The following is a 13,575-nucleotide window of genomic DNA, read 5'->3' as shown; positions in this document are numbered from 1 at the left end:
TGCTTCTCAGGTGTTTTTCTATCCTTATGCTTTGAAATTCATAAACCATCTAAAATCTATTCATCTCCTCACAACTCCCTTGGCAATGTGATAGTGGTGGCAGAGAAACCAGAACCGGGAGAGAAAAGGAGCAAGCATTAATGCACGAGCCATGCATAACAGAGCAGCTGGATACCTGAAATATGCCTAAATGTGTCTCTTGAAAACTTAACAGCAACTATTATTTGGGTCATGCTTTAAAATTCACACTTATTTTCATTTACGCTATTTCTGATGACAACCGTATGATGCATCCTTCTGTGAAAATGAACTGACCCTCTGCGACAGAAGAGGTTCTTAAACTGGAAGGTCCATCAGAATCAGCTAGAAGACCTGTTAAAACAGACTCTTGGGTCCTCCAGAGTTCCTGACTCCACAGGTCTGCAGTGGGGTCTAAGAATGTGCAGTTCCAACAAGTCCAGGTGATGCTGATGCTGCTGGTCTGAGGACCACTGTTCCGAGATGCTCTACCCTGGGGCAAGGATATGAATGTGCAGGCCATCTGATGTAAAGGCTTGGTGTTCTTTTCAATAGGCAACTGTGCTTCCTAGGCCTGAACTTTTAAAACAAACTGCTATTATTAAGAGAATTATAAAAATTACTTTTTGCCCCTTTCCAACTTCAGAGGAAAGGAAGGCTCTATAAAACCCCTCTGACTGAAGTTTTTACACAGGAGAACTACCAATTCCAGAATCAGTACCTCCTAAATGGAAGTATCCTTTCCTAGAGCCTGACTGTCCTTCTTCCCTCACTCAGACACACCCTCCCCACACCCTCCCCTGCCCACACTCCTCTTTCCTAATTATTTATTTTGAGATCTCAGGAGTTACTGCTTTAACCATCCCGCTGCGAGCACTTTCAACACCTCTAGCTGGGATTTTTCTTCCAAGGCCTCATCCTTGAAGTCCTCAACACGAGACTTACCTAAACACTTTCTCCTTTACTTAAAAAGTAGCTTTCCAAGCTACCTGCAGTGTAGTGGTTAAGACCAGGAGCTGTGGAACCAGACCAAGTTCAAATACAGGCTTTGCCACATACTGGCTGTTTAACTTTGGGCAAGTTACTTAGCCTGGCTGGGTCTCAGTTTCCTCATCTAAAGAATGGGGGTACTAATAACATCTACCTCAGAGTTGCTGTTAGGACTAAGTGGCTTTCTACTGTTAAGTGCATATAACAGGTATACTGCAGCTGTTAAGTGCATATAACGGGTATATTGCAGCTGTTATTTTTCACAGCCGCCTCACTGCCACCTTCACAATCATCAGCTTCACTCAGGCTGCTACACATTTGAGAGAAAAAGTCATACAACTTTGTAATTGGAGATACGGGTCCAAAATAGTAACATTAAATTTCACATAATAGTAAATTAAAATTAATGTGAATTGTCTTGTTAATAAATTACAACTAAGTACTGCCTTTTGCTATACTGTTCCAAGTATCTCATTTAATTAGCACAGACCTATACTTTCAGCTATGTAATGAACAGCACCTATAAGTTCTTTGGGTTCCTCAAATTCAGCATACTAAAAATTTGAACTCCCCTTCCACCCTAAACTTGCTTCATCTAACTATTTTCTACCTCAATGAATGACACCATCACCTCCTACTGGCCCAGGCCAGAAACCAAGGAGTCATCCTTGACTCTTTTTCTCAACTCCTTCTGACCCATACCCTTCTCTTCTGTATCCACTATGTGTTGCTAAACTGAAGATGAAAGCTACAGGTACAGGCAAGTTTTCAAACCACTGTGACTGTGGTCAGTAAGAAATGAAGTAGAAAATTCCTATCAGAAAATGAGATCAAAGAACATTACCCTGGACATGACCCACCTTCTATTCATCTCACCCAATTCACCCGTCACGGTTTTTGTTCATATTTTCATCTTATCAACTCCTGGATTATTGCAACTACCCGCAAAATTCCCGGTCTTCATTTTCCTAAACCAAAATTCTACATGACACTCAAAACTTCTTTAAAAAACACTGTTATTCACTGTTCCCTCCACGAGCATGCCCTCTGTCCCAATCCAGTGGTTCCATTTCAAATGTTATTTTCTTATTTAAGCATTCCTTGCCTTTCCAGTTGAAATCCACTCCTTCATACTCCCAGAAGCCTTTACCAATTCCTCTCCAGGAAATGTAACCCTTTATAACTTGACATTTAGATTTTTACCTGTATTTTTCAGGAAAGTGAAAATCAGTAAAGCTGAAGGAATCAGAGGATAAAACTAGAACTTGACTAACATAAAGACTCTTTGGAAGAGCCCTATGGCAGTGGTTCTCAATCTTGTCTGCACATTGGAAACACCTGGATACCAGGTACCTGGGCCCCACCCCAGAGGTCTTGGGTGCAGCAAGGGCACTGAGCATTTTCAAAGCCCTTCACATGATTCTGACATGCAGCCAACGCTGAGAAGTACTGCTCTATGGGGAATATAAAAAGGAGTTGAGATTAATAAAGGATTCTTAAATAGCAGTAAAGATCTGGTGGAAATCAGTAGAGATGACTCAGGGTAGGCAAATGGTACTGCAGAAAAAAAGTCTGGAAGTCAAGGAATTCAGTAGCACTTCGTAGACAGAGTAGGACTAAAATGGCTTACAACTGGCTGTAGGCTGAAGTTGGAGAAGATGAGATGGGCTTGGAAAGGATGGTTAAGGGAAACCAGGCTTGGAATGAGAACAAAGAGCAAGTGGTGGAAATGAGATCAAGTGAATTCAGAGAAGGAATTCTGAAAAAGGCGCCGTAAGTTGGGAGGTGTTCAAAGACGACAGAACTTCTGGGGCAGCAACGAATGTTACAGATGTAGGGAAGTTTCCAAATCAGGGTTACCCTGCTTATCAACAGTGATGAGGAAAATTCCTATCAGCAGCTGAAGTCAAAGAACACATATCTTGGAGGTCTGACGAAGATGACAGCATAGTTGCAGAGAGAGGTGTTATAAGCTGTGGTGTAGTTATTTTAAAAAGGGATGTTTTTTGGAGAGATTGTGATGGAATAACTCTAACACCTGTGCCCAGGGACCAGATCATCTCTCCAACTTAAAGTACATTACCCACCCCCCGCAAAAAAGTTCTCACAGTTTAGAAAACCAGGTATGTATCTTAAGATATTTCTGTATCAGTAATTGTAATAATCCTTATTTTTCATTACTAAGCACTAAACATTTTTTAAAATGAAGTACAAAACCAAATAAATTCTAAACAAAAAACCCCAGTGCTCACAGTAAATGATGGAGTGGGAACATGGAGTTGCCATTAAATGGACTCCTTCGCAGTTTCAACGTGTGAAGGCTTCCTCTGTACTTCAATGCATCTTCAAATTCTGATCCTTTCTCCCACTTGATTCCTGCACGCTGCTTCAAAAACCAGTGAGTTTTGCAGAAGGAGAAAACACTTTAACTGTATATACTAAGCTTAAATACCATCAGAAATGCCAGATCCTGGCTCACTAAATCCTTTGAAATACATTATTGTAAATATTATGGCTGACCAACATCTCTACAGGACAACTGCGTTACAACAATTCTATAGCAAGAGGCAGGAATACGATCAGTGTAGTGTCATATAATACGAGGAACTATACAGGTAACTTCACCTATGGCATCGCCCAATCAGTGGTCAAGTGCTTTAGAATCATTTTCACTTCAGTAGACAGTAAATCCAATTTATCCCAGTTATAAGGAAAAAAGTTTAATTTTTATAAGGAGTATCAAACCCCTACCTAGCGAGGTGAGCAGGGGGAATCAATTACCAGAGAAATGCAAAAATATATACAAAGGAGAAATGCAAGGGAAATCCATTATGACACTGGTATTGGGGGCAAAATAATTCATATTATAGCCCCATGCCATTATGGCAAAATACATTTGCATCACTAGGTACAAGAGAAAATGGTGTAGCCCACAAAATAGGTAAAAATCTATTACAATGAATAATACCTAACATTTGACATAGCAGTGCTATTTCCAGGTTCTAGTTATTAAACCCAGAGTGAAAGTGGTTTATTGATCTGTTTACAGCATTCTAAAGACAAGGATTAAAACTGCTGTTTTGTTCTGACATAAGAAACAGCTATGGAAAGAATTTAGTCCACTGCCTGCTACATGGTAGGCACTCAGCAATGACAGTTCCCAAGTTCACTGATGTGAGCTTTCCTTCCCCATTTCAAACACAGATTCTAACTATCCTTTAAAGAACATCTGTTGAAAATTCTCAAATCAAAACCACAAGCACACTGTGTTAAATGTTTGATGTTCACATTAACAAGAGACATTACATGCGAATTTCTTACACATGAGGGTTAAGTCAGGTCTAAGATTGACAATGATGAACAAAATGGAAGAAAAGGAGGGAAAGAAAAGGAGAAAGCAACGAGAGTGCAGAGGAAGGATGGAAAGAACAATGTTGGTGTCAGTGTGAAGAGCAAATAAATTCCTCAAGTGTTGGGTCTATCACGGAACACGTACCCCACATGAATCTGCTGAAAGTACACAGAACTATAATAACCTGAGAACCCTGGGCTTGGGGACTGCCAGCATTACCAGATGCATTCATTTCCATTGCTCCAATGATTCCAGCAGGTAACCGGAGAAAGTCAGTCTAGCCACCCCTATAAGCTGCCAGCCCCTCGTGGCAGAGATGCCAACAGCGGCCAGTCTGAGAATGACAGCTTATTCTGGCTTGGGAATCCTACCAGGTGTGGCTCCCATGGGGTCCCTCCGTGTCCTGTCTCTTCAGTGTGATCTGTGGACCTTCAGGAAAGGACTCTACTCTGAAGATAAACTCAGAAAGACACATGAAACAGTGTTCCTGCTAAATCCTTCAGCAGCCTTGGTGCTATGCAAGTCCTTCAAAGAGCAGCTCTTGGGATTAATTTCATCAAAACACCTCTCCACGGCTGGGTATAAAAAAAAAAACCTGTTATCTACCAAGCAAGGCATCACCCCCATCTGGCCGTCTGCCTGGTTTGTGCTGTGTCTCAGTTCTCCCTGGCCTTCGAGGAATGTCTTTCCTCCTTTAAACAGTCTTCTCTGGCACTGCAGTTAGAATCAACTACTGCCCTCCTGCCAGTCTCTGGATTCCAGTATCGTTAGCACCGAGCAACTCATGAAATTCCTCTTAATAAAGCTCTCTCTAGGGTTGCACAAGAAATCAAATCCTTGTGTCAGCCCTGGAGAGTTCAAACCCCTTTGTTAAAATTACACATGCTAAATTGTAATACTGAGTTCTGGGCTAAAAATTGTAATTTTCTATATTTTCCAAAGCGATTTGGGATGAAAATTTTCAGGATTATGTTCCCATTATTTTGTATGACTGGGATAAAACTGTCCAGTTTTTCAGATTAACACATAATAGTTACATTATTTAAAAGATAATACTTATTCATTTACTCAAATATTTGAGGGTCCGGCACTGTGCTGCATCCTGAGAATACAGTGAACAAAACAAACAATCCCAATATGTCATAATAACTTCTACATTGTGGTACTTATCTACAAAATAATATGACATAATTAAAGTGCCTTATTTAATTGCTAGGGAGTAGGGTGGGACACATGGGAAATAAATACACAATTACTAAATATAGGAATTCTTCACTTAAGTCTTTCTATACATTATGAACGTGTAACAATTATGATAAGCAATACTGGGCACTGAAATCGCTCCTATTCACTTAAGGAGTGCTAGTATTTTATTAAAATTTCTATCATTATATATACGCAGATCACATAAGATGTACTCATGGCTGAACAGAACTATTTGTCAAAATACTAAAATTCTATACAACAAAATTTTCATGCCAAGAATGAAGAAAACACAGCACAATGACCTCAAAATTAGTATACTGTACTATAAATATCAAAAGACACATTTTATTCTTCCTAGTATATAAAAGGTAATTTATGTTTTTCAAACTTCATCGATAGTTTCTGTAATATAAGGAATGTGTAAATATGTTAATTTTCTTACCAAAATAAAGCCATATATATATATATATATATACACACACACACACACACACACACACACAAAAATTTAGGGAATAAAGTTTGTCCTTGGTTGGGAATTCCCTGACGGTCCAGAGGTTAAGACCTGGCACCTTTCACTGCGGGGGGCCTGGGTTCGATCCCTGGTCGGGGAGCTAAGATCCCATAAGCTGCATGTTGTGGCCAAAAAAATAAAAAGCAAAGTTTGTCCTTGGTCATGTGCATACAGAAATATACATATATACTCACAGGAGTAACACACACTGACAAAAAGTTACATTTAGTAAAGGTGAAAAACGGGGAAAAAAAATCCTGCTAGTACTTTTCTTCTGTCTCTGAGACTGGACAAAGCATGTAGAAAACTACCGAAGTAACAAAAAAAAAAGACACAGAAACCACACTTCAGACAAACTGCTTGTTAGTACTTAGGACCTGATTTCACAGACAGGTTTAATCCACTTCCTCAAAGGCCATGCTGTCAAGGTGGACGATGAACGTTTGCTGCTACTGAATGAGACGGGCCATCGTTCTGAGAAGTAGGGCACTCCTCCACGTGCGTCTCTTTATTTGACCTTCCCGCAGGAGGAAGTTCATTACTTGTGCCCTCTTCACGAGGTGACAGGATACCAGGCAATTCATTCAACATTAGAACTTGCACAGATTCTGTTCCATCTTCAACATCCACCTGAATCCCCAAAGCTTTAAGAATGTCACATTTGCACATGGGGCATGTCCCACGGGCTAGAATCCAGGGGTCAATGCAGTCCTTGTGGAAAAAATGTTTACAAGTCAGAATACGAACTGTATCATTAGGCTTATAGAGTTCAAAGCAAACTACACAGCTATCTCCATTTGGACTTACTTCCTTGTCCCCCTCTTTAAGTACCCGAAGTTGAAGCTGGCCACATGCTTTCTTGAGATCACTTGTTAACCGCTGCCATCTCCTGTTCTGAATCCTTGCTACCCAAAGTCTTTGAATATGATAAAAGATGAAATACGCTAGCGGAGCGGTTGTGACAATCACAAAAGAGACAAAATAGTGATTCATCCAGATGATGTGTTTTCTTCCCACCTCAATCATGACTGTAACGTGAACTCCCTTCTGAATTAAATGCAAAATCTCCATGCCTTTCAAGTTACCAATCATCACCACGACGATGTCTTTAAACGCCTGATGAGACATGGGAAAAACCCGATTGCCAGTTCCTAGGAAGTTATAGATGATCACTCCGCTGGCTCCCTTCTCCACGGCCACCTTGATCTTCTGTGTGAAGGTACAGCCTCCCCGTTCAACAAGTGCGAGCCACGTCTCCGAGTTCTTCGATGTGCTGAAACTGGTACCGGGGTTACATGCGTTTTGCGTTTTTCCCTCTGGAGGCACGATAACTCCCGCCACTCTCTTGAGAGCAGAGCTTCTTCCAAACACTCCAGTCTCCCCCAACTCTGACAACATGCGATTCCCAACGTGAAATGATATGTTCGTGTATGCAGTCCAAACAGCTCTGGCTCTGCAACAGTGCTGGCTAAGCAGCCAAAGGAAACTGAATTTCATGAGCCAGGAAGAGGCAGTGCTGTTTCTCCGAGTGCCAATCTTGAGGAGATGCATCTCTCTCTTACTGCCTGAAGGACTAACCCAACAAAAAGATGTGGCTTCCACATCTGCTGACAATCAACATAAAATATTAAAGTGAAAAAAACCTTCTGGGTGAAAACAAGTTCCACTGTCTTCCAGCATGTTTTTGTAAGAAAGATGTCTTATGAGTTTCAGATGTTTTTTTGAGAGAAAGAGAAAAACTTTAGATTGAAAAAAAAAATCCCAGTCTCACTACTGTAACTCTACATACTGCTTACTGTTGGGTGGCATGATTATGACATAAAAGACAACACAGCCAATTAGGTAAGAGCTTAGAGCATGCTGTACATTTATTGGCTTGACTGTTTCAAATGTTGTTATGGGTAATTTCAGTGTTGTTACAGGATGGATTCAATCCTTGAGCTACTACATGTAATGTTACCTGGTATCACGTTAAACTAAAAAATATTAAAAATTGTATAATGCAACGCGTTTTAAAACCTGAAAGCATATGCAAGAAAGACCATACGATTAACACTCTCCTTCACAATCAGTGAAGTAAATATCTGTATCAAAATGGCAAGTTTCAAAACCATGAATGAGAGTTAAAAATTAGCACTATGACCAGATATGGGATAAAAGTGGTAAGTAACACTGTTTTTAACTCACATTTGGTCACAGTGCAAATTTATCTATCATGTAAATTTTTGAACTGAGTTTAGTTAATAAAGCTTGCTCAGAAATTTGTTGGACAGGTTTGGTTTTGATTTAACTTTTAAAAGCAGGGCATCCCGTTAAACTACTTCAGCCTCACTACCCTCACTCTTACATTGATTATACGTAGGGATGACAGCAGTAAAGACAAAAAAGCCTAATCTCATTTCTCTGCAGACCTTGGGTCTGCAGAGACATCTGTTAGTAATCTCACAATATTTTGAGGGAAGAGGAGGACGGGTACAGGGGAAAAGATTAAATAGAGCAATATTAGTTTAGCACAATTTACTTTGATCCAAAATGTAGCTATAGATTTTAAAAAGAAAAACTTCAAGGTCCTCACTCAAATTTAACCACTGACAGCAGTGATTGTTAAAGGTCATAGATGCTTTTAACAAAATGTTTGCCAAAATCGACAAACATCGTTGGTGGAAGACCCCGCATACACTGTCAGTTCTGCCTATATGCTGCTACACTTCGGCCAATGGCACAATATGACTTCAAAGCCAAAGAATGACATGTGAACTAACAAATACGGGCAGTCACTGGCACTGCCATACGCTTTCTCAGGGGTATCTCTCAGTGGTTCTCATTCACCAGCTAGGAAACCAAAGGCAAGGATTTTGACCTTGGACATAAATGTCTCTGACCTCTAGGCATAGGGTACTAAGAGACATTTTAGGTTGGGTCTCACCAGGACTACGGGAGCTAGTGTATTCTTACGAAATATCAGTCAACAACGTGACAGCTCAAAGTAGAAAAGAGGAAGGAGGAAGGGTACCTAAAGGCCCAACACAAAGTGGCATTAAAAGAAAAGAACATTGATGTGACACCTCTGGCTCGCAGTGGTCGATTTTCTTTCCCAAAGACCATTAATCTGATTTCCACACACCCACTCTTTAAAAAAGACAGTGAGGCACACAGTGGGTTGACTCACAAATTGCCACTGGAGTTGGACATCAATGCTTTAGCATATTATCCAGAGAGATTTTCATCAAAACAACAAAACCCATGTCTTCAGGCCTCTCATTGTTATACAGGTGTTTATCTACCAGAAAAAAGGAAGAGGCAAAATAAGGCAAGAGATACAATTTGGAAAGGCAAATGAACAAAACTGCAGTTCTGCTCTAGGTCTATATTATCAAATGTCCCGGGCTTCCCTGGTGGCGCAGTGGTTGAGCGTCCGCCTGCCGATGCAGGGGACACGGGTTCGTGCCCCGGTCCGGGAAGATCCCACATGCCGCGGAGCGGCTGGGCCCGTGAGCCATGGCCGCTGAGCCTGCGCGTCCGAAGCCTGTGCTCCGCAACGGGAGAGGCCACAACAGTGAGAGGCTCGCGTACAGCAAAAAAAAAAAAAAAAAAAAAAAAAAAAAAAAAAAGTCCCAAATAGAGACATACCACCATCTTAAGAGGAGCATTTACTAGAGTCAATTCTAGAAGGAAAATTTGCAACCATAGCCGATTCACTATGCTAGGATTTAAAGGGCTCTGGCAAACAAAGGTGACTTTTTTTTTTATAATGCTGCCCTAAATTAGGCCTATAGTAATTTAAAATATTTTTAGATACATAACCAGAAGTGCTACCATCTAAAATAATTATTTGGAACACATTACCTACCCAGTCAATAGCTTTGGCAACCGGATTTTCTGGGTATTAATAAAATTAACCACGGAAAATTAAATCAAGATCTAAACCTATAATGAAGTTTACTGAACAGAAGTATTATTAGATATCAAAAATTAAACATATGGAAGCAAAGTATAAAAATGAGTATAAAGAAACTTTAAAATATTATGACTCTCTGTGGCATCAATGTCACAATCATTGTAATTTGAAAATCAAGACTAAATTGCTTTTAATGTATACTAACATCCTTATTTAGATAAAGGCAAAAATGTATAACAAAACACTAGAAAAACAAGTTCAAATAGATGGAGATGATATGGAGTTTTATTTTTAAAGTACACAAATGTCACCCTCTTTAGTACTTGCATAGACAAGCTGCAGTTGAATTTTCTCTCTACATAAAGTGCTAAAAGAGAATTCATCTTCATTGTAACCTTTGGTAAGACTCAGTTACATCTTCAGGAGATTCTCTGGGTTTCTTAAGTTTTCAGAATGTGACACTTGCACATGGGGCATGTCCTATGGGCTAAAAGCCAGGGGTCGACGCATGCCTTATGGAAAAAATGTTTGCAAGCTAAAATACGTACTACATCTTGAGGCTTGTATATGTCAAAGCAAACAACACAACTGTTTTCATCTGGATCTAGTTCCTTATCCCCTTCTTTGAGCACCTGCAGTTGAAGCTGTCCAACAGCTTTCTTCACATCTGCCTTTCTCTGTCTTCGCCTCCTGGTGGAAGAATTGGGCACTCGAGGTTTCCAGGCACAGTACAGGAACAGGTAGGCCACTGTGGCAACCGCAAAGGTAAACAGAGATATGACATAATGGCTCAGCCAGGGCATGTGCATTCTCCCCACTTCAATGATGATCGTCACACAGACTCCTTTCTGAATCAAGTGCAAAAGTTCCATGCCTTTCAGGTTGCCTATCATCACTGCGACTATATTTTCCGTTCCCTGGTGAGACATGGGAAATACTTGGTTGCCCGTACCTGGATAGTTATAGATGATCACCCCATTTGCCCCCTTCTCTGCTGCCACGTTGATTTTGTGTGTGAAAGTACAGCCTCCTCCTTCAATGAGGGCCAGCCAAGAGTCTGCTCGCTCAGGCCTGCTGAAATTGGTCATAGGATTACAAGCGTTCTGATTCCATCCTTCGGGAAGTACCACCACACCAGACACCCTTTCCAGAGGAGAATGATTCCCAAACACGCCACTCTCTCCTAATTCTGATATACTCTGATTTCCCACCTGAAACGTTATATTCAGGTGGGCTGTCCAAATGGCTTTTCCTTTTGAGTCAGGAAGGCTAAGTAGTAGAAAGATGCCAAGCCTCCACAGTTGAGATGAAACAGAAATACGAATTGAAGGAGTAATTCTAAGTAGGCTCATTCCTCCATTTGCCTATTAACTGACAAACATGAAGAAAAAAAAACCATCCGTTGTAAAAGAAAGTCAAGAAGCTACCTTCAAGTGTTGGCAGTAGATCATTAAAGCACATAAATGGAAAAGGCCTTCTATCTTGCTCCTTTTAGCATTTTTACTTTTGGTAGATTATCTTTCTTATAATGAAACAGAATAACAAGACTTGTTATTGGTACAATGTTATTTCAAGAAAACCGTGACTTCCTAATGGGGAAATTGTGACATCAGAGGTAGTTAGCCAATCCAAGAGTTTATATTAGTGCACTGCATACTGAAATCCCATTGGCCAAAAAGCTAGGCAGCAATGACTCATGTACCAACCTGAATAAACTCTAAAGCAAAAAAAAATAATAATTTTTTTAAATACCTCAAGTTTCTTTTCTACTTCTGGATAGCCTGAAAATCTGCCTCAACACTTTTTGCTCATTGTTTTCCTATCTATAAGGCAAAGGAGAAATCGTTCATGTATAAGTGTACGTCCCTGTCCAGTCACCAGTTCTCAGATATGGTTCTGTGCTACCCAATATGCCATTCTATGGGAAGCACGAACAAATCATTCCCTCTCTCTTCCAACATTAAATGCTTATCCCAGGCCTAAAGAGGGTAATGTAATATAAACTTACACTGTTAGTCTGATATATTGCCATCTTGCAAGGCGAATTCAACTTTATTCACTAAAATCACTACCAAGAACCTATACTATGTGCTGAGCAAGTACTAAGTATGGGTCATATGTTGGAGAAGACACATACACCTACTTTGTGGAGATTATCTGGTGAGGGCAGATTTTAAACAAAAACACAAATGTGTAACTGCAAGTTGTGATAAGAGTTCTGAAAGGAAAACAGAGTATCAAAAGAAAGAACAAATGTAAAGGGGATCCAAACTTTGATTCGAGGCCAGAGGCCCAGGGCATTGCTCTCTAAGAAAGTGATAGTCAGTCTGAGGCTGGACAGATACATCAGAATTATCCAAGCAAAGTGTGAGCTGAGAAGATTCCGGGCAGAGGAATTGGCAATTTCAAGACCCTAAGATAGCAAGGGACATGGCAAGTTAAAGGATCTGAAGGAACATGAGTTTGGCAAAGCAAGAGAGGCAAAAGTTAAGGTGATAAGGGGAGGCAAGGCCAACAGCAGTCAGAGGTTCAGGATCATGAACCATAGACTAAGGATTTTGGATTATGTCCCAAGGACCAGAGAAACACACTGAACGGTTTCAACCTGAGGAGGTGACTTAAGTGTTTCAAAATGTTCACTTTTTTAAAAGTGCACTTTGGCTTCCTGAAGTGGAAAATGGATTGGAGGAAGAGGAGAATAAATTGATGAGATGAGTGTCTTCTTTTAGGCAAAAGAAGACAGTGGCTGGGACTCTTGAAATAGCAGTAAGGATGTAGAGACAGACAAATCAAGTTACTTTAAAGGTTGAATTAACATACGTGGTAACCGGAAGGGTAGTAGTGGGCAGAGCAAAGGATGACCACAGCTATCACAAGTCACTACATTACTTAGTTGATGCAAACTGTAGAATCTTTACTGCTTTAAAGTTGCTTTAATGCTTGTTTGCGTTTATTTTAAATCTTCACCTGACTTCACTCAAGGATTCAATAAATTGGCAACACTCATTCAAACATTATTTACTATATACAGGACACATGCTATGCATGTCAAAAAGAAAAGACAGCCTCCATTTGCTTGTGTGTGAAATAGACAGCAACATTTAAATCAGAGGCATGTTAAGAATCCTGTCATTTTCACAAAAGGAATTACTGTACTCCCTGGTCTGTAATATTTTAGTTAACATTTGCTGTTAAAAATAAAATTGGAACCAATCAACTTGCCCCATGCACAGAATTTTATGCAGGCAACATTTCAGTTCACATCTGAACTGTCTTTACATGTAGACTTTTCCCAAGTTCAAACAGTGTGAAATCCTGGCTTATTTATTAGCAAAGTGAAGCCTTACCACGAAGACAGTTATCATCATCATATCAGAGGCTGTTTGTTAAATATACGATTATTTAACATTTGAAGATAGAATTACATTAGTTTTTAAATCCTAACTTTGCTTTTTTAGTTTGCTGATTTTCAAGGTTGAAGGAGTTTAAGCAGTAACTATATGTCAGCTCAAAACATCTCAAATCTAAAGGTTCTTCATATGGTTGAAAAGACCAGTTTGAAAAACTTAGTAATTCATTGTATTTTCTCACCATGTG

At 40.0% G+C, this 13,575-nt stretch overlaps 3 protein-coding genes across 10 annotated transcripts in view; all 3 read right to left on the bottom strand.

Annotated features, from left to right (window-relative positions):
• Nucleotides 1-13,575, bottom strand: part of CADPS2 (calcium dependent secretion activator 2) — a 477,558-nt gene that overhangs the window by 347,586 nt on the left and 116,397 nt on the right. The window lies entirely within an intron of this gene.
• Nucleotides 6,504-7,631, bottom strand: RNF133 (ring finger protein 133). Its single transcript, XM_060155992.1, has one exon. It carries the CDS (start codon nucleotides 7,629-7,631, stop codon nucleotides 6,504-6,506), a length of 1,128 nt encoding a protein of 375 aa, XP_060011975.1.
• RNF148 (ring finger protein 148) lies at nucleotides 10,353-11,330 on the bottom strand. The gene has a single exon (XM_060156785.1). The coding sequence runs from the start codon at nucleotides 11,328-11,330 to the stop codon at nucleotides 10,419-10,421; it is 912 nt and encodes a 303-aa protein (XP_060012768.1). The 3' UTR covers nucleotides 10,353-10,418.

This window comes from Lagenorhynchus albirostris, chromosome 8 (assembly GCF_949774975.1).
Source record: "Lagenorhynchus albirostris chromosome 8, mLagAlb1.1, whole genome shotgun sequence".
Taxonomy (NCBI): domain Eukaryota; kingdom Metazoa; phylum Chordata; class Mammalia; order Artiodactyla; family Delphinidae; genus Lagenorhynchus; species Lagenorhynchus albirostris.
The sequence above is the reverse complement of the archived record's forward strand: the minus strand, read 5'-3'. Positions and strand labels throughout refer to the sequence as shown.